The sequence below is a fragment of the Solea senegalensis genome, linkage group LG5 (assembly GCF_019176455.1).
Source record: "Solea senegalensis isolate Sse05_10M linkage group LG5, IFAPA_SoseM_1, whole genome shotgun sequence".
NCBI lineage: Eukaryota > Metazoa > Chordata > Actinopteri > Pleuronectiformes > Soleidae > Solea > Solea senegalensis.
The window spans coordinates 6040768-6061747 of record NC_058025.1 but is presented as its reverse complement, the minus strand read 5'-3'; the positions used below and the strand labels follow the sequence as shown (position 1 = coordinate 6061747).

Sequence of the window (20980 nt, the reverse complement as noted above, 5' to 3'; positions counted from 1 at the left end):
GGGCACCCCTCCTTCCTTGGTGTTTCATTGGTGGGCCCACCAATGCAAATGCCGTGGCAGCGTGTTGGAGTTGGCGTCTTGGAGGACACAACTTTGCCCACGGGGCCCACTTTGGGCTGCCCTTGTCTACAGTATAATAGTAAACAAAGAAATAAAGTGAACTTTTGTAAAATTGGGGAATGGCTATACAGTATGGCTTATGTATGTGGGCACGGGGCCCCAGAATGTCTAGGGGCACTCCTGCTTATAGTCTACACATTTACTCTGTGCAGGTGTAAATTGTATGCTGTAAATTCAGTCCATGAACTGTGTGACATGTAATGTTAACTGATGTTTGCAGAGTAGTGGAGACAGACGGACAGACGGTGGATCAATGCCTGCTCGGCTCACAGGGTGGAGCTGTCCACCCGCTCCACGCACCCTCTGCGCACCCACCACGAGAGACAAATGGGATTAAAACATCTTGTCTCATTAGCCACCGACTCTCAGACGAGCCGGAGTCAGTCACCGGGAGTAAAGTAATCTCCCCCTCTCTCTGTCGTGGAACATCTACAGTATCAGAGGAGCAGCAGGTCTCACATGGCTGCAGGAGGAGCTCGGAGCTGAGGAGACGCGGACTCTGTTTACGCACCGGGGACACAAAGCTGCCGAAGGAACTACACATTTCACAAGCTCTTCTTTTTCTTTTTTTCTCTCCCCTTAAATACATTAAGTAACACAAAAGCAGCATTTGGCTGCTGTTGGATCAGAACAGGAGCTGTGCAGTGACCCGGGAGTGCGTATCCATGTTGACCCCAGCATTAAAGATATTCTAGCTGTTTATATCGGACAGAGAAGCCCAGCAAGGTGTCAGGTAAGAGACAATCTCTTATTTCACTGTGTCTTCCCTTTGAAACACGTTTGATTTTGTTGACGGTGAGGATGTTTGGTGCTGTCCAGACAAACTTATGCTGGATTACATACATAGAAATGTTACACACTTGTAGTATATTATCCCCTACAGTTCCCCCCTCGTGCTGTTTGATTATACTGTAGTCACTTTTATCCATTATTGTAAAAATAGTGAAAAGCAGAAGTAAAATTATTTTATTGCGTTTGAAGCTTCTCTTGAATTAATCAAGGCAACATTGAACGACTATAAATGATGGTAAATGTATGACGTTTTGGTGCTTTATATTGTAAAGTTGACTCAATGTGGGATTTTCCCTTTTACAAATATGTACATTAAGATATATCAGACTGGAAAGAGAATTTAACAGCGGTTGAAACTTCACTGGAGCTGCAGGGGTTTGTCAAAACAAATCATATTGCGATTATTTTTGCCACTTAAGTGACATTTTCATGAAAAACAATACAATATGTGGCTTTTTTGGAATCTGTTGCCAATTTAAATATATATTCTGATCTGAGGAACTGGGTTTTTGGGTCAGTGAATTTCACATAAAGCTGTTTTTCCACAAATAAGAAAGATTATGCGATTACGCTTAGTCATATTAGGTTATTTTGTGATGAATTGCGCAGCCCAAAACATCACTGTGTGCTGTGTTTCATTGTGTACTTTCACTTTTTCTTTATTGTATATATTCTATAAATCCTTTGTCTCATACACTATTCAGACGTCTTTATGATTTATTTTCCAGTAGCTGAGTCAGTGATGACTGGTGCTGACTCCCTTTTTGCCAGTGGACTTGATTAATTGCGCAGAGAATAAAGGAAACAAATGAGTCGCGATATACACGTCATTAATTATGCCATGGCAGCTCGAGCGGACATATAAGAAAACGATTAAAAGTGCTTTGGCCACCGCTAATTTCCTTTTGCGCGCTGCCAAAAATCCCCCCGTGGAGCAGCTAATAAAATTGAAAAGCCTAAATATTGATTCAGCGCGATCAGTAAATGAATGGCCGGGCAGCCCATTGAGGACGGAGACAAACGCTTCCATGGTTACATCCAGGATCTCCAGTGTGATTACTCCGCTTTGTGTGCGCCTCTCTCTCCCTCTCTCTCTCTCTCCCTCCCTCTCTCCCTCTCTCTCGCTCTCTCGCTCTCTCTCCCACTGAAATAAAACACAGTACCTCGGGAGGGGGAGCTGCCACACATGGTGAGCTGAGCTGGGGACGCGCACAGAAAAAGGCTCCGTGGACTAATCTATAGGCTTATACCCGGACCATAAGTAATCTTGGCACACTCTGGGTTGCGCACATGTGCTGATACTGTTAAATAAACGAGTGGAGGCTGGAGACTCATTGTGCTGCTGCTGTGCGTATTTTACGCAGATGTCCAAGGCTGCTGAGGCTGAACCAAAAGCACACACTTGATCCCAAACTCTGGTTATTGTGTTATTGTTGAAATAACTTAATGCTAATTTGTTCATTTTACATTAGATACAAATCACAGTGGCTTCTGTTGCCATTCTTCTAGTTTTGATTTGTTGCCATTGTGTTATGTTAGGGTTTAGTCAGAAGCTTATGTTAATGCTCCAGCATGTTCTGAATATCTTTGCACTGTCATCTGACAAAATATCGAGCTCTTAAAATACAGTCAGTCAGCAAAGTCAGCTCTCACAGGAGGAAGATTGATATCATCCTCCTCTTCCTCACATAAAACTGGTATAGTGACATTAGATTGAGTAAAATCACAAATGGATATTTTACTCAAATTGCTCAGCCTTAGTCCAGGCTCCATATTAGATATTTGGTGTGGTTGTGTTTGTTTGTTGTTTTTTTTGTCCACCTTATCTCGAGGATTTGGCGTGATGTCATCGAACTGCATCTTTTGCAAATCTCTTTTGTTGCTTCCTCTGTTGTGTTTCAGCAGAGTTAAATCCCTTTTTTTCACCTCCCTGGAAGGGAGGAAACGGAGGGAGGGAGCTGTTTCAGTATCCATTCAACACTTTACACCTGCTCTTCCTCAATGCCAGACTTCACTGATAACTGTGATGTATCTTTGTGTAAATGGGCACTTGTAGAATCACCCCCCCCCCTTTTGTTTGCAAATAAGCTGCAAGAGCTGTCTTGAAATGTCCCCAACTGAAACGTCTGTCATCATCACCGCAGACGCACATGTCACTCAGTCAGCGTGTTCTCGCAGATATGGATCCTCTGTTGATCCTCACTTGCTCCAAGCCCATGCAGACCCTTTGTTCGTGGGTGTTTATGTCAGTGCCTGGCAGGGGTCAGCCCCCCTCCCCATGTCCCCCGAGTGAGGGTCTGAATGTGATTCACTGGGCGGAAACTGTTTTACTGCCTGCCTCTCTCGCCGTCTGTCTCACCCTCTAATGGCCGCACGGCACAAAAGGGGACATAGTGCCATAAATGCAGCCTGTTCATGGATGAAAAGTGTTGCATGTTACAGACAAGAGGAGATTGATGTTTGCGCGGGCAGAGACAAGACTTGTGTGGGGACAGTGGGAAATATAGCTTGGCGGCAAAGCTCCTCACTTCCCTGCAACAGGCTTTGTTCTTTCTATGATGATATGTTAAATACATACAATTGTGACCTTATAATTGTTACTGCAATCCCATTTCATAACACTGCAGGCGTGTGGTTCAAGTAGGCTGTCAGATTTTCCGAAATAAAGAAAAAAGATGCTGCAATTAAACCCGGCCTTACACTGTATTCATGTAACTGTCCCACTATCTGTTTTATGTCTATAAACATTAAACTTATTGGTTAATTTTAGTGTGTCAACAACAGGCGTAGATTGTGAATTGAAAGTGAATTGAAAATGTGCAGCAGTGCGGAAAATATAGTGACACTTGTTGGATTTGGTATTCAGTATTTCTGATGCTTAGCAGTAGCTATTGGCTTATAGCAAAGCAGCTACTGGCTTGTAGCAGCTATACCGTCTTGTAGCAGCCATCGGCTCGCAGCTATCAGCTTGCAGCAGCTACTTTCTTATAGGAGCTACATGAGCGGCTATGAGCTTGTAGCAGCTAGCTAGCATTTTTGATGTACGGTAGTTTCAAATTAAGCTTTAGGGCTGTCAAAACAAATCAATACTTTTACTAGTTTTTGCTCCCTCAGTTTACTCTTTAAACTTTACACAGCTGCTCTTTCATTAGCAGTCAAACAAGTAAACGCTAGTAATTTTTCCTAACACTGAGCTGGCTAATTATGGCAAGATCTGCTACTGAAAGACCTTCACAACCAGTTGAAGTAAAAAATGACTAGTATTGTGTTGAAAGAATTTAAAAACACACCTGATATTATTTGCTTTAATCTTTCTAACTAATTCTGCCTCTTTATTTTTTGTAAATTTCCCCTCATGGTACTGAACATTATATTGAGTATTATCCTTGGTATTGGTACTGAGTTTAAAGTTGTAGTATTGTGACAACTCTATCAGGCTCAATTGCTATATGATAACAATGTTATTTTTGTCTTCTTTGTGTGGTCTGCATTTATGTTTTCCATTCTGTAAAAAGAAGGAAAAACCCAGCAGTGCCACACACTATAACACCTTGTTAGTTATGGTCTGGTTTTCATTTCCACACCTTGAGAGGATAAAATGTTGAGCTAACATCCCCACCTCTCTCTCTCTCTTAAATTACCATTTCCTTCTGAAGGAGCATGCAGCAGAACAATTCATAATCCTCTGGTGCAAGACAGTCCAGATGTAAAACCTCTAACCTGCCACTTTGGTTCAACTGTGGGAGCTGACTGCACTCACTTAAAGCTTCTCTTCTTTTTTTTGAGTTTTTGAACTGTAGGCGTTTCTTTTGTAAACTTCAAACCCCAAAACATTTTTGGAGGAACATATTCTTGACCATATTATGTTTTTGCACGCACAGCCGAGGTGTAGAAGGTTTCCCCTCGTAATCACATAATCACTGTGGATAAACTGAAACGTGAAGCTAGCTGGGACACTACAAAACTGTTTGCAAATGTTCATGCTGTCATGAATTTTTCTGGTCACTTTTTTAAAATTCCAGCTATTTGTTTTGGTCCGCGCATTCTCCGCCGAGCCTGGTGACCTGATTAGTTTCATATTGTGAGAACGAATTGATTTAGTTTTTGTGTCATTTCAGTGCATGTGATATTTGACCAATGTGGGTAAATAAAGGCACTGTGGGCAGACGGTATAATTAAAGCTTTTAACTCCAAGAGGAGACGTTGAAAAGAGGAGGTGTGTGTTACAGAGTTGCAGACAGTTGACCAATAATTTGAGAAAAAATAATAAGCAATCTGCACCACTTGTGTGTGTATATATATATCAGTCAGGAGATGATATGGTGTTGGCAGTGTAGCTTCTCATGACTAATTATGGCAAGATCTGGTGCTTGTTACAAATTGGTGGTTATGTATTCAAATTAAAATAGTACTTTTACTTTTTATTGTTCTAAGCTTTATAAATAATTACGCCTCTTTTCTTTTTTTCATGGTATTGAACATGGTATTTGAAGTATTTTACTTGGAATAGGTATCGAGTTTGAAATTCTAGTATTGTAAAAACCAGACCTAATTGTTTATTTTTTAGCTGTCAGATCATACAGTCTCATCAGTCTAAATAATAGGGCCTAGATTAAGGCATGTTTTTCTTGCTTCTGTGCTTATAAACTTATTTTTTTATTTCAGGCCATGTTGAATCCTTCAGGACTAACTACGAAAACAAGTAAGAGATAAGATAAGATAAGATAGTCCCTTTATTTGTCTCGCAGTGGGGAAATTTACACTGTTACAGCAGCAAGTCAGTAAAGATAGAGATAATAAATAATAAACATGCGCTACCAAAAAAAAAAGAAATTAATCCTTAGACTACACACAATTAGTTAAAAATAGAATGTTGAATGTACATTATAGACAGCAGAATATGGCATTGATATATACAGCATAAATAGTATATTGCAACTACAACGATATCGGAAGTTTTAATCACTAACGTTACCTTACAAAGTATAAAGGTTCCCCTTAGCGATAGGTGACTGGACGTCAAGGGGCTGGCTTATATTTTAGTGGGTGTTATACGTGACACTGCGTGCATAGAGTCAGTTGAATACACGTGATAGTAATTTGAGTTCCACTTGCATTAAGGTTGCTGTGTTAGTTTGACTGAAGTTTCAGCTGGACTAAAAATATTAAAAACTTTTAGGCAAATTAGTGGCAAATAATGTGACGCTTCTGCCACTTATTATTTATTTTTATTTATTTATTTATTTCGGTCATGACATATAGATCACTCGTCACACAGCAGTGCAGTTCACACAATATACATAACCGACAGGGAAAGCGGGAGAAGCAAAGCTTATCTAGTCCCGCCCCCATTATCATCATACATTTCATTTCATCACTTTTTTTTTTTTTTTGTTTTATGACATTTTGACAAAGAAAACATCTGGTAGCACTCAGAGATATAGTCTAGCTCTAGACAGTCAACTCAGACTCCATGTGTGTCTGTACATGTGTCCATGACATTCCCGTCGCGCGTGACACTTCATGTCAACATGTCAATGATCACCCCCTGAAAGCCACTGTGTACTGAATGCTAATGCAAATCCTGCTGTAGTTTAGACTTTAGATTTACTGGATTCTCCAATTCAAAGCATATATTAGCCTCTTTTAATGTTTCCCTGGGATTTTACTGTAATATCTAGTTTTCAGAAATCATTTGACAGATCATGCTGACGCACAGCAGTCAGTATCATGTTTTAGTAGTTGTTGTCCTTGGAGCTGAGGGACAGGGAAGTGGTTGGCCGTCAGCGGTGGCCAACAATCCTGAGGTCTCTTTAGTGAGCCTGACCGACCGCATATTGTTCCTGGTGAGAGGATTCTAGTACGGTCGCTACAGTAAGAACCTCGGCCACGACCTCACTGTCTACTCACATAATCACACTCGTACAGTACGTGAGCACGCACTCATTGTTGTGGGTCGACACTCTGTGGAGGCAAAGAGGTGCCTAACTTCATTTCAAGTTTTCAACTCTGACCTCTTGTGACGTTACAGGGGTGGGTGGCCTCAGAGACCGCCACAGTTACTGTTCTGGTTGTTCTCAATAGTAAATTGTAATTGGCCCATGATGTTCTTTCGTAATTGGATTTAAATCCAGTTAAACCTAAGCAGCTATGTTTCATTTCAACTTGCAGACTGGATGGAAAATCAGTGCAGGAAGCACACAGAGCAACATCCTTTTCTCAGATATCAAAACATACAGAAAAGTAAAAGAATATTTGTTTCCTCTGATTCCCCTCAGCTTGGCTATCCACTGTACAATTAAATTAAGTGTGAAGGACTGTTAAAACCATTAATAATTCTGCTCCACAATCTCATTTGACAAGTGAACATGCATCATTTTAGTGCATATTTTCACTTAAAATAAAAATCTTCTGTTTCCATAACCTTAGAATAAGTATTTCATGTGTAATCCAAGAATATGTGTTGTCATGCATGAAAATCCAGCACGTTTAGTTTACATTATGAAGGATGACATCCTTTGTGGTATGCGAAGGCCACCGTAGTTCCCTTAAGCCCCGCCCCACACTAGAGTATAATTGGCCAGATTTTGGTCCCGATCTGGTCCTTCCAACAATCGTGGGTGACTTCCAAATTTAGGCTGATTTGAACAGATTATCTGGCCAAATGACCCTGTGGTGTGAGGGATTAACAGACACGATTTTAACGTTATCGGATGCATCACAGTCTTCCCGATTTTTAAAATCATAAGTGTGAAACACGTTCGATATTTTCAACTGAACAGCGATTGTACAAGCCAAGTTGGTTCCGTCTTCTCAGCCATGACTTCATCCACAGTTTTTTTCTCAGCACAAAACATCGCGCACACACAACAGCTATTAACTGACGACGCCAACAGTCCGCCTCCATGTCTGTTTATATATTCTGAAGTCACGTTTAATCACGCGAGTTGCTGTGAGATCCCAAATCCCTGGAATCCCTGGGAAAGGGAGGGCTGAGCCAAGTCGGCAGTCTCACCGTTAGATGTCACTAATTCTTACACACTGGACATTTAGTCCTCTACACAGGACCCTCTGTTGGGCCATAAATCCCCAGGAGTTTTACCCCGTGCCTGGATGTTTTTGAGGGAGCCACGTGGAACACATCCCATGGCACCTCCTGCTTCCTGTCTTAATGTAGACATGTTGAGAGGGTCACGCTGGAAGGACATCACAACCATCCATCCCTCTGCCCCGTCCCTCTTTGTCAGTAACCCCCTATGACTCTCAATGAGGTCTTATGCGGATGTGCGTGCCTGTTTGAAGCATGAACCTGATGATGTAGGTCACCCACCCCTACTGCTCCGCTGTGTAAATCAACCCAGCTTTCTTTTCTTTTTCTCATCTTTCTGTGTTTATCACTCACTTCCCTCTTTGTACTGTCGTCGGTCACGGCCGAGGAATTCCTCGAGTAGGTGGGGGCGGCTGATCCGAGCGCGGCTCAGTTGTGGCGGGCTGTGTTTATTGTTGTAAAAAGACGTATTCATCCACTTTCTCTCGATGCCTGTCATTGGAGACCATAGTCAAAGTAAAACATCTCGGGAGGATGGGATCACTTGTGTGAAGCACTGCAGAAGGTTAAAATGTGTATGTTTATTTAAGATAAGATAAGATCTGAGTTTGATTTTGTGTAAAACGAATGGCAGGACCCGTAAACATGCACACTAACAATGTGCACACATTCCGAGTACCTCCGTTCCACAGTTTTCCAACAGGTGTTTAAATCTGAATTAGTGGAAGAACAAACTTGATGACTTGACTGAAGCAACAAGCAACACTTTTTAAGGATTATCTGATTAATACTTTCGTCTTCATTCACATCTTTTCCCCTTAAGGCTTAATACACTTCTAACAAACAATTCTCAGTATGTATAAATATTATGCACTGTTCTGTTTTTCCCACTTTGACAATTTGGCCGGCGCCATGTTGACAACCAGAAGTGCAACGATTAGTCGGATTATTAATTGGTTTCTAACTTTTCTTTTTTAAGAACTAAAACAAGCTTTCTGATTTTTCTCCTTCTTAAATTAGATTTCAGTCAGATTTCATTGTTCCATTTCCGAACATTTTCTGGATCAAACAAATACTTTATTAATCAATTATGAAAATAATCATCACCGGTATCACCGGCAACCAGGCTTAATATTGGATGATACCAGCTCTTGATAATATAATATCCACTCACATATACTTTATGGTCTTTTTTACTCTAAATGAGAGCATCATTTACAAAACTGACATAATTTTCTCTTGAAGACAATCTGGAACTAGTGCTTGAGACCATTAACTCCTCAGGAAAGTGGTTATCGATGTCATAAATCAACTGACAAATAGGCTAATTTCCCATGTTTTTTTTTTTGAAACCATTGGAGTGGCCCCCTGGTGGCTACTCGTGATATTAGTATTTCCTGGTTGACTTAAATGAGGAACCTGAAAGACTCAGTCCGCCTTTTCTCCTTCTTCTCCTCCTCCTCCTCCTCCTTCGTCTTCTTAAAATGCAACAGGCTAACTTTTTCTAACAACGTAATAAATATTAGAACTGCACCAGTTTATTGTTACTTTCTCTGTGATTATCAGGACGTGTTGAGCAGCCTTGTTCCAGGATTTCCCTCCTCCTCAGTCGTGCCATCTGGCCCTTTTGGTTTCTCCGCTGCTGTGAAAGGCTCTCCCACACCTACTGTACCGAGGGTGTGTGCGCTGTGCTGTTCTGTGCGGGTCCCTGTTGAGGAGTGATAGAGTAGAACCGAGAGAAAGGGAGCCAGCCTGAATGGGATGGTTTAGATTCTGCTGGAGAGGAGGCTGGCATGCCAAAAAGTGGGAGAAACAAAAGATTAGAAGAACTGTGGCAATGTAAGAAATGCACACAGAACACAAAAAGGAGCACATGCGTGAACAAAAGCGCGCTCCTTTAAAATTGCGTGCTTGTCTGTGGATTGTAAAGTCCCACTTCGCCTCCAATGAAAATACAACCCCGTTTTGTGTCCCTTCTGTGTTTTGGGAACTCTTTTGAAATACAATTAGCATTTCATCCAGGCCCAACCAGTTACATGCAATGAAGTAATACCCTTTCGTATTTAGCCCTTTGGTGTGTGTTTGTGTGTGTGTGTGTGCGCGGCTGTGGAGAGCACAACCTTGTTTAATCCCTTGAAAGTTCTTTTCTGTCTGCCTGCATCGCTGTGTGTCATACAAGCTAATCAGTCGGCCAACGCTCACAGTAGAAAATGCTCGTGCACTGTTCCTGCTCAATTGGAACCACTTTCCTTTTTCTCTGTATCCTTTCCTTCCCACTATTTCTGAAGGAGAAGAGAGGGGGAAAAAAAAGTCTTGTTTTTAGTTCGGGGCGCAAGATGCCATTGGCTAAACTTGAGAGCGGCCGACCACGGCCGTGTGGACAATACCTCTCTCTCTGTTTCTTTTTTCACAGTAAAATGCACACTTGATTGGCAGTTTCTTGCCCCTGAAGGAGAAATGCCTGGTTTGAAAAGTTCCATCCGACAATAGCTAGAAGACTGACCTCATGCATTTTTGCCTTTAAAGAGGTTTTCATTCAAGTGTTTTCTAGTATCCCCTCATGTGGTATAATTTGGCTGCAGTTCAGGAGTCTGGCATCATTATTTCCCCCCAAATCTCAGAATCTCTCTCCACCTTCTTATTGGACTAATGGTAGGTTTTCTATTTTTCCCCCCTTAAAAATAAACAACATTCTGTTTTTGGGTCGAGCGCTCCAAAATAAACCCTGTGAGTAACACAGTGCCTTTTTGTCAGATTTAATGATGTATGTTTTAGCTCTAGTCGCTTATTAAGTTTCTTAATTTCTTCTCCTTAACATCCCTGCACGGCGAGAACATTCACTGATCTAAATATAGGGTCAGGGTTAGAGGCAGAAACTACATGTGAAGTGCAATTGTGGCTTCTTGAGTTGACCGGGTATGGCAGCCGCGGCTGCGTCGGGCTGAGAATGGACTGTGGGTGGTTTCTGAGGTAGCGCCCAACTAACACTGGGCTGGTGGCATCGCTTAGCGGGGAGTGCAGCTCAAACAGAAAACAGTCCAATAAACCGAACAATGGAGGCACCACAGCCTGAGATTCACTTTGATCATAAGGGGGAACTAATATAGCAGATGTTATATAAGAAGAAAAACATGTCGTTTATTTGTATTGTATGACATTTTGGAGTTTTGGTGATTTGTTTTGTTGCCTCTGTTTGGTCTTTGTGGCCTCAGATGACTCTGCAAACAATACTATCAGACCCAACTTGAGTTGTAGAATTCAACTTTTTGTAGCCGCTTCTTTAGCCATGTTTTCATCGAGTGGAATGGTTTTTTAAAAAATGGTGGGTTTGTTTCTTGTGACGGACATCACGCTTATGATTCTTCCAGTGATGACACTCTCTGACCAATCAGTGGCCGGCAGTCTGTTGACGTCACATTTTAGTATCGGCTCATCTCCCTTGGAACCTCGCCAGAGTAGGTACCAGGAAAACTCCAGGAGTGTTTCTTTGCCCGCAGTCTACACCGCTATACTGGGAAACCCAGATAGAGTTGTGTGGAGCTGAATCAGCATTGTTAAACAATAGTTCCAATGTACCGGACATTTGTCTATATTTAAATGTGACACGCTACAGTTTTAAATTGCAAGATATTTTGAGTCACCTCTTTCTCTGCCTGCTCAAAAAAGGGGCCGTTTACCCTGACTTTTGTGTAATGACCTGTTTATCCAGCCACAGGGCCACTTCCATTTTCCACTGTGTTTACAACCCTCGCAGTGAACCTTTACATTCTTCATAACCACAGACTCATATACATGAGCGCTCATTAATCCTTCTCTCTCTCTGTTGTGTGATGCCGTTGACGCTTCTGTTCCTCTGTCGGTATCAGTCACGCTGTCTGTCGGCATGGTTGGGTTTTAGTGTGAATTTGTGCTGAGGAGACACACAAACATTCCAGCAACAGTTATATTAGTTGATCCTAATGACAGAGCAGTTTGTCTTTGTGGCCAGACTGACTCCAGATCACCGACCAGAGCTGTAAGATTGATGAATGGGATCCCAAACGCAGGCCTCCCAGTGTCAGACAACTGGAGATCACGTTCTCCGTTTGTGTGTGTGCGTGCGTGCGTGCGTGTGCGCATGTAGCTGCCAGATATAACCACACGATCTTCACCAAGGGCGTCTCAGGACCAGGGAAGCCTCAGGGCAGGGATGCCACATGGGAAAGCCCTTGATTAAAACTCTACAGACTTATACAACACACCCATCAACCAAAAAGGAAGTAAGAGTATTACTTTCCACTTTTTAAAGCTTCCACTTCCAAGTAGTTTCAGTTAAACAACTTCAGGGAGAAAAGGGAAAGAGTCCTTGATTATGATGTAGAAGTTGGTGCTTTCTGGAGTGGCAAAAAGGGGATGACAAAAAATTATCTTTCTTTCACTGCACTCACACATGTGTCACTTTTGCACTTAAAAGTGGGCTGGTCTGACACCTGCTGTAGAACTTTAGAACTTTTCTAACTACTAACTAACTGTGTGTGTTTGAAATAAATCTTCATAAAGACACTTGAGTAGTTCCCGCCGTACTTGTTCTGGTTGCCCTTTCCAGAAGGGATTATTGAGCTGAAAGGATCAGTCAGTAAAAACATGGAGACCTGGAGTTGGAGGTCGCTACTTCAGGTTAGCAGAGCATTGATTGTCATGGCTTATTGTGTAGCAAGAGTTGCTAATCTTGCTAAAGTAGCGGTGATGTGATGTTTGACATATCTGCCATTGTTGGGGGCCCTTTGTCTGACAAAAACTATGTCCAACAGGGAGAAAACCCTTTTGTCAAGAGTTCTGTATTAGCTGTGTTGTGACGCTGGAAATTGCTATCGGAGGTTAGCAGAGCAGTGTCTGTCATGGCTTACTATGTAGCAAGAGTTGCTAATGTTGCTAAAGTAACAGTGATGTGATGTTTGACATATCTGCCATTGCTGGGTGCACTTTGTCTGACAAAATCACATCACCAAGAACAAATTTGATCGGCTAGCACCTGTGTTGGTTTATTTATCAGATTTTGACGTGGCTGATTCAAAGTGAAGCAATGGACCAACAGTGATGCTGCTTTATTCAAAGTATTCAAAGTGAGTGATTCATCTGTCACCTCCATTGCATATGTCTGAGCTGGCTGTTAGTGAAAAAGAGAGCGATATTGAAAGCTGATTTCAGATATCAACTTCACAAAATTCTTTGTTATAAGAAAGTTGAACAAGCTGAAAAATCAGAAAGCTTGTTTTAATTATAAAAAAAACATTAAAACGGATTAATCAATAAATAAAACAGTAATCGATCAATGTGTATCTTATCTTAAATGCGTATCTAAAAGCACCTTATGTCACTGTCAAACCAGACAGCCTATAACATATGCTGCAGTCATGTCAACCACTGAATCACCTGACTCAATGCAGCGGCATATGGCATGTTCTGATCTATACCATGAACTCTGTCACAGTGACTGCCATCATCTGACTGTAAAGTCTGGGGCTGGCAGTGAATAATTAATGCTAAAGATTACGGCATAAGGGTCAGTGTCAGGAGAAACCCTAGAGGCATCAGTGATGAGCACTGACCTCAGGAGCAGCGCTGCAACCAGACACCTCCTCAGCACCTCTGATAGGCATATCCAATAGATCCGTGTGTGTGTGTGTGTGTGTGTGTGTGTGTGTGTGTGAGAGAGAGAGAGATGTGTCAGGGAGGGATCCTGTGTAACAGTCACTGTGAACCAGACTCCAAACACTAGTTGACTGCTTTACAACTGACTGACAGGTGACTGGGTCAAACCATCACCAACCACCGGGGATAATGTCATTGTCATGGTGCTCATCATGTGTGAGCCTGAGGAGAATCAGTGTTGTGCATGAACAATTTTTAGTGAACGTCATTCTCAGAAACACACAGAGAGTTGTGTGGAGCTTGTTAGCGATTGTAAGAGATAACATTGTTGTCAGGGTAACAGAATGACCCCAAAAAACACAATTTTTGGATATTCAAAATGCAATTACTTGCAATTACTTGTTGTAAGAGCTTGATGCCAGAGCCCAGGCCTCAGTCATCACTTTCTGTTTCTTCTGCCAAAGACATTAGTGATTGACAGTGTGTTTTCATAAATTTCAGAACTCTCCAGTGTTCTGGCCTGTCACTTTGACGTCTAACTGAGACCTTTGTATCCACATATGCAAGTGTCTTTTTGCACCTCTCTACACGGTCTCTGACTCCCAGGCTTATCAATGTCAGAGGTCCGCGCCAGGCTCTCCATGTCGCCTTTAGCTGTGACGGACAGATCCTCGGTGCCCCCGAAGCTCCTGGGGTCAGGGTTGGCATATTGCAAGGAGCCAGGACAAAAACTGCTCTGCCTCTTGTAAAACAGACCTGTGCCATCCACACAGCATCTGTTTTGAATTTGGCCCTTTGAAGGAAGTGTGGCATCTGGGTCAGTGGTTGTGAAATGCACCACCCCTCTGTTTTGGAGTGGGGGGGGTTGGAGGTTGGAAGAGTTGGATGCTTCTTGCCAGCATCCAGCTAAACACTGTGGTCCACATGATGAGAGGCAATTATTTGGACGTTTGGTAGTGAGGCTTTTAAAGCACAAAGATTTACCACATAAACAGTCTGAATGATGTTAGAACTTTTGTTCCGAACACTAAGGGTAAGCACGACAAAAGGCACTTTCTCAACAAACGATTTTGGCTTGTCTAGGTCTGTAGAAACTGGGAACATTTGTAGTTCTACGAATCACATCCAAAGGGACGACTTTAAGGCCCACTTCAGGGAAAGGACTTTCTCAGTCCAGTGGGAACTTTCTTAGTCCGATAGGAACTGTGAATCAAGTGTACTTTGATTGGCCAAACTCTTAAACCATTCTTTCATTCTGCTACGTATAGTTGGTCTGTTTGCACCACTTGACCATTTTTTCTGGCAGCTACTGGTTGTGTGAACGCAAAGTGGGTAGTTCTTCACAGAGCGTCTTGGTGGCTGCTTCCTATTACCCAAGTTCTTATAACTCTTTGGTTCAAAACCACCTATAGAGATGAACTTCTGTCACCCCCTTTACCTCAATATGATGTATGCCTAGGTAATCCTGCCACCCTCACCTTTCTGCTATCTGTTGAGCCAATCTAGTCATACTCCAACCTGTTGCTGCAATGAATTTTAAAGGCTGCTGTGCTCTCCAATCCACATTTTTTTGACGGCTCATCTTGTACTCATTCAAGATTCTTTTACTGACCCATCCCCCAACCTGATGTACCATTCAGATGCATCCACTCTATCTTGAAGCCTGTAATTTTGCAGCTCAGACACTCCACAGAGAGTTCACAATCATTGTCATCCACATCTTCAGAAACGTCACTCTCAGTTTCCTCTTTGTTTAACATCACAGATGTACAGTAGATGATGGAGGTGGTGAGAAGTTCTTCACAAGCAACTGGACTTCTTTGAGTTTCACCTCTTATTCGAGAGGCTTTTTCTTCAGTTCCCTTCGGGAGCGTGGGCTGTCTTCCATGTTTCTGTCATCGATATGCTGTCAAGACACTTGCATCATGTTTTAACCATAATTCCATCAATATGTGGAATCCATGTCATGAGGATTTAACAAGTATTTAACTCAATGATGTAAATAGATATAGTGCATGCATGGATCCAGATGTGTTACATGTATCTTAGGTGCTCTATTACGCATTTCAGTGAGATGGTCCAAAAACGTTGGTTTATAGTTTTTCAATTAAGCTCACAGTCAGGAAGTTCCCAACCACAGGAGAGAGAGAGACAGAGTGGGGAAAATAAGAGGATTTATTCAACCCCCGGCCCCTTTGTCCAGCAACACACTCACATCCCACTCTGCCTCACCCTCTGTCCAGCATCCACTACCCACCAGCCCCAAATCCCTTTTTGATGGGTTTCCCAGCCATCTCTCCCCATTACTGGCACACACACACACACACACACACAAGCGTCCGTCACACACATCCACAACATCTGCATCAATTGACTGTGAGTGTATCTATCAACCAGTGACAGAAACCAACCGTGTCATGCTCTCCTCTCCTAGCTGACAAACTGATTGATGGGTGGTTGTTATTTAAACACAGGCCAACACTGAGAATAACTCCGATTGATATAGCAGTAATGGAACATATGAAAAATGGGACATTTCCAATGTCCAACTTTCCTAAACGATGTCTGCGTAAGAAAAAAGAGGAACCAAACAGCATGACTTCATCCACCGTAGCTGCTGATGTCCCTTTTCAACCTTGTAATTAACAGCAAATACTTAGTAAAAAGGCCTCATGTGTTCATGCTGTTGGTGAGGCTCTGTGGTGCAGATTATGAATGGGATGGGTAGAAGACAGTCGGGAGGGGGAGGAAGACGCGACAAAGTGGCCACATTTTAACTTTGAGCTGTCTCCACCCCACTTGTCATGCTGTGTTTTTTTGTTGTGTTAACCATGACAACTGTCTCAGACGGCAGCCACATCCAGCTTTGGGATTATTCAGTGTGAGAGAGCTGAGCATGAGATGACAGGGCAGAGAAGATGAGATGAGACAAGACTTAGGGGTGTAGAAAAGACAAATTGAGAAGTGACGATGATTGGAGGAAACAGGGGAGCAGAGAGGATAATTAGAGAGAGCAGCAAGCGAGAATGTCAGCAGTGCAGAACTGCACAAGAGAATTTCATGCTGAATTACTTAAACTACCTTGAGTGAACATATTTATTCTGGCTCAACATGAAAATTCAAAAGAATAAACTCAACAACAACAACTGCTTCAACAGTTATGACAACATGAGGACAACAGTAGATGTTATTACGGAGGAGTGCAATGATTCACTTAGACCACAATGACCAGCAACTCTGCCTGCCAGCCCGTCTGTGTAGTTTCAAAAGCCAAGCCTTATGAACATCTGGCCACTCAGTGTTGTCTGCAGATCACATTAGTGATAATCTATACTCACAATCTGCAGCACATGTTTTTAGTGTATCATCAACATCCATTAATATGTTGCTGGTTGCTTGGGTTCCTCTGAACAAGGTACCCAATCTGCATCGCTCCCCACTCAATAAATGGGACGTTGCGTAAAAATGTGTAACATGACATGACACATAACATGAAAACTCAAAATATATTTAGTTTGTCCATCGTGGACTACTGTAAACACTACACTTACTGAACAAGGTATATATATATCTATATATATATGTATATAGATATATATATACATATATATATATATATATATACATATATATGTCATGTATACTTCTGCCCTTTACTTTATTATTTCTCTCTTTTTTAAATCTCTTTTAATTACCTCCTTTTAAATTTTGTATTCTGTTGTGATTGCTGTGTTTTATACTGTATCTGAAATGGTCTGGTTTCTGTAACTATTTGTACTATCTATGCTGCTATCTCAACCAGGACTCCCTAGAACGGGCCCTTCCTGGCTAAATAAAGGATAAAAAAATAAAATAAAGGACACTATAAGTTATTAAAAATATAAAATACCTATGTCTGGTGTAGGATATCATAATTTATGATTGAAGACTAATGATTGAAATCTATTACTAGTTAGTAATAGCAGCAGGCTAGCTTAGCCTGCTGGTAGCAACTATATAGCAGCTAACAGCAGGTTAAGCTAACAAGGTAAAGCCAAAGTGCGCTACTACATGCTGGAGTTGAATTTAAAATAGCCCACATGTATTTAGAGTTGTAAAAGAGTTAGAGTTAATGCTGAATTCTCACTTTATTTACTTTATTTGTCACTCCTGTGCTTTATCTTTGTATTTGCATTGTTTCCCCTCTTTATTGTAGGAATGCTCCCTGTCCTCCTGCTAGCTGGGCTGATTCTGGCTTTGTCCATCCCGGGCACAACGTCCGAGTCGGCCACTCTCCGATTCCTGGGCCAGACAGACTTCACTGTGAACGAGAGCAGCACCGCTGTGGTCCGGCTGGTTGTGGAGAGAGTGGGAGACCCGGTCAATGTTACGGCGCTGGTTCTGGTAGGACATGAAACAATCACATTATTGATAATAATAATGAATGTTGAAGAAGGTCTGAATGATGAGTGGAAAATCCTGTATGTAATTATTATATTGTGAGTTGTCATGCCAGAAAAATAAAAAGTATTTCAGTAATTAAAAGTTTCACTTTATATCATGATATACAGTATTGTCTGATTTCACATGATAATGAGATAAGTTGGTTTTGTAGAGTCTGAAGTGGCACTTTTTTGCAATAAACCTGCCCAAAATATGGAAATTCCCATGTAGTAGAACTTAATTAAATTAAACATGAGACATGACATTCACTTCATACAATAACTTATCACACAAAGTACAATGTTTTGTGATAAAACAATAAGTTGTCACATGATATGAGTACATTTATTTTTTATATTTTTAGTAGATCTTACCTGTTCTGGGTTGGAGAAGCTGGCACGAAAGCTGTTCCCCAGAATTATAAAGTATTTTTGATTCTGATTCTGATCATTTTGTTCGTTGTGTTGTGATAAGGTGACTTGTGAATTGGTAGAGTGAATCTCCTTTGTGGCGGTTACCTCCTCACTGCCTCTTCACACTCTCATAAAAGACTCTTTATTATTTAAACGTATCTTACCTGACTCATATCTTTTGAAGATGTATCTAGATACATATTGAAATGTCCAGGGTGTCTTACTTGTTGTGTATTTGTGAGTGATTTCATGTCTGCTTATTTTTTCTCCCCCCCCTCAGCTCGAGGGAACAGACACCGGAGATTTTGAAGCCGTTAATGCTGCAGCCTTTCTTCTCACCACCGAGACGAGGAAGACCATCTTCATCGCCGTAAAAGATGACGACTTGCCTGAAGCCGATGAGACGTTTACCTTTAACCTTACACTCCAGGTAAAGGTCCATTTTTTCCTCCATTTTTCCTCCATTTTCCCGACAAATTGTGTGTATTTAATGATTGATATATCCCATTCCCACTTGGTTGACCAGTGGAAATTTAGTTCAGAAGGATTCACTCTCAAATGACTGCAATTCACAGGGATAGACGTTGGCTAACATGTTGATTTCTTCTTCATTGTCTTTACATGATTTTTGTGCACCCCTATGATGTGCATTCATCCTGGTGAACACCACAGCGAAGTAGTGCTGTAGGTATATATTATTCTTGATTATTTGATTAGTGAATTCATTGTTTCGTCCATAAAATGTCAGAAATCCTTCAAAAAAATGTTATATGTGATCAAAATAATTAATTTTGAATGATTTATCTGCTTTATAGCAAACATACCAGACAATGTTCACATTTAGGACGCTGAATAATCAGAAAGCTTGTTTTGATTATTAAAGAAACGCTCAAAACGGTTATCGAAACTAATTCTGTGATCGATTAATCATTAAATCGTTGCCAGCCCTCCAAGGAAAACAACCACTGTCAATGGGAATGTTGTTATCACCATTTTTCAGGGTGGGTTCTGGATTGTTGTGTCCCCCTTCACTCACTCTTCTCTGGAGCTCTAAGCTTTTTTTCTCCCACAAAGTCCCACTGTTCCGATTCTGCCCGTGACCGTCTTAAATCCTAACCCCAGCCACTGAGCAGTGAGGAGTGGGGGGGGGCGTCACACAGTGAGCCCCCGGGGAGGCTCGGAGCTGCAGGCTCTTTGATGTATGTGCACTTTTTCCATGGCTGGCGTGGGTGGGGCCCAGTGTTGTGAGGTTCCCTGCTAAAAGACACCTTTGTGCAAAGAAACTAACTTTGACAGCCACTGCCTCGCCGCACATTAGATTAAAGTGATGCTCTCATTCACTGTCCCCATTGGCTTCAATGGGCATGACCGTTCGTTCCATGGATTGTGTGTTGACCACTGACACACTATAATAAATGAAAGCTCGGTCTGTTACAATGAATGAATGGATTCACAACTAAGCAGCGTTACAGGTATTTTTGGACTATTTGTGTGCTGAAGTTAAAGGGGTTATGTGCAGTAGTGGTACACAAACCACGTACTTGAGTAAAAGTTGAGATACCTAATGTAAAATATTACTCCAGTAAAAGTGGATGTATGGGGAATGTAACTCATAGGTGATGCAGATTAGATAGATCGATAACAAGTAGCATTTTCAATATTTATGTATGTCTGCTGCAACTTTTAAAAACTTGACCAGTGAGTGAAGCCTAAAGCCTGATTGTGACTCCGTTTTCGGGCTGCAGGGATAATCCAGTGAGCTCTGGCAACCAGTGTTAGATGCTTGTAGAGACTCTTCTTCCTCGTTTCGGTATTGCTCTGTTCGTCCACCATCGCCAGCTCCCTTGCGAGGCACACAATGACGGATGAAATGAACACAAAGTACGGACGAAAGGCTCCAAACCATCTCCGAGTGTAAATGGGCCTTAACTCAGTTAACTCAGTTAACACAGTTGTCAAAGTGCTACAAGCTCCCATCAGCGGTCGTATTGATGCAATGGACCAAAACACCAAAAACCAAAACATAAACACAGATTGCAGGCCACAAAAGAAACAGTAAAATTTTAAATAAATTGGTTGCAATACTGGTCATTTTATAACGTACAAAACATTTCCTGTATATAACATAAACTGAAAAATAAAAGAATAAATAAAATGGGCAGGTGGCGTTTGCTTCTCTGACATGTTATGATTTGCTGTCGTGCGTCATATCGTACCAGACCGTTGTAGACGTCTTAAAGTTTGACTGTAAATACTTGTCAATGGAATTCCCGTCACAGCCGTGGATGCCTGACACCAAAAGACTGTCTCCGTGGTTTCATATAACCTTTAGCTGTCATGATTGATTGATGATCTAAAGGGGGGATGGGGGGGGTGTTCACTCTGTGTCATCGTCTCTTAAAAAAAAGGTCACTGAGGATCACTGATTGTCGTCCACACGCCGAGCAGCTTTTTTCAGCGAGATTGACCCTCCTTCACAACAGTTTTTTGATTCGACGCCACATTTTTTGTGACATCTGGTTGAAATACACTTGCACAACCCTTTACTTAGCGT

The 20980-nt window shown here is 41.7% G+C and overlaps 1 protein-coding gene across 1 annotated transcript in view; it reads left to right on the top strand.

Annotated features, from left to right (window-relative positions):
* The first annotated feature begins 352 nt into the window (after positions 1–352).
* Positions 353–20980, top strand: part of adgrv1 (adhesion G protein-coupled receptor V1) — a 136379-nt gene continuing 115751 nt past the window's right edge. The window contains exons 1-3 of the mRNA XM_044025690.1: positions 353–853; positions 17787–17974; positions 18707–18856. Of these exons, the coding sequence (XP_043881625.1) occupies positions 17789–17974; positions 18707–18856 (336 nt within the window). The 5' untranslated portion in view covers positions 353–853; positions 17787–17788. The remainder of the gene's footprint in view (positions 854–17786; positions 17975–18706; positions 18857–20980) is intronic.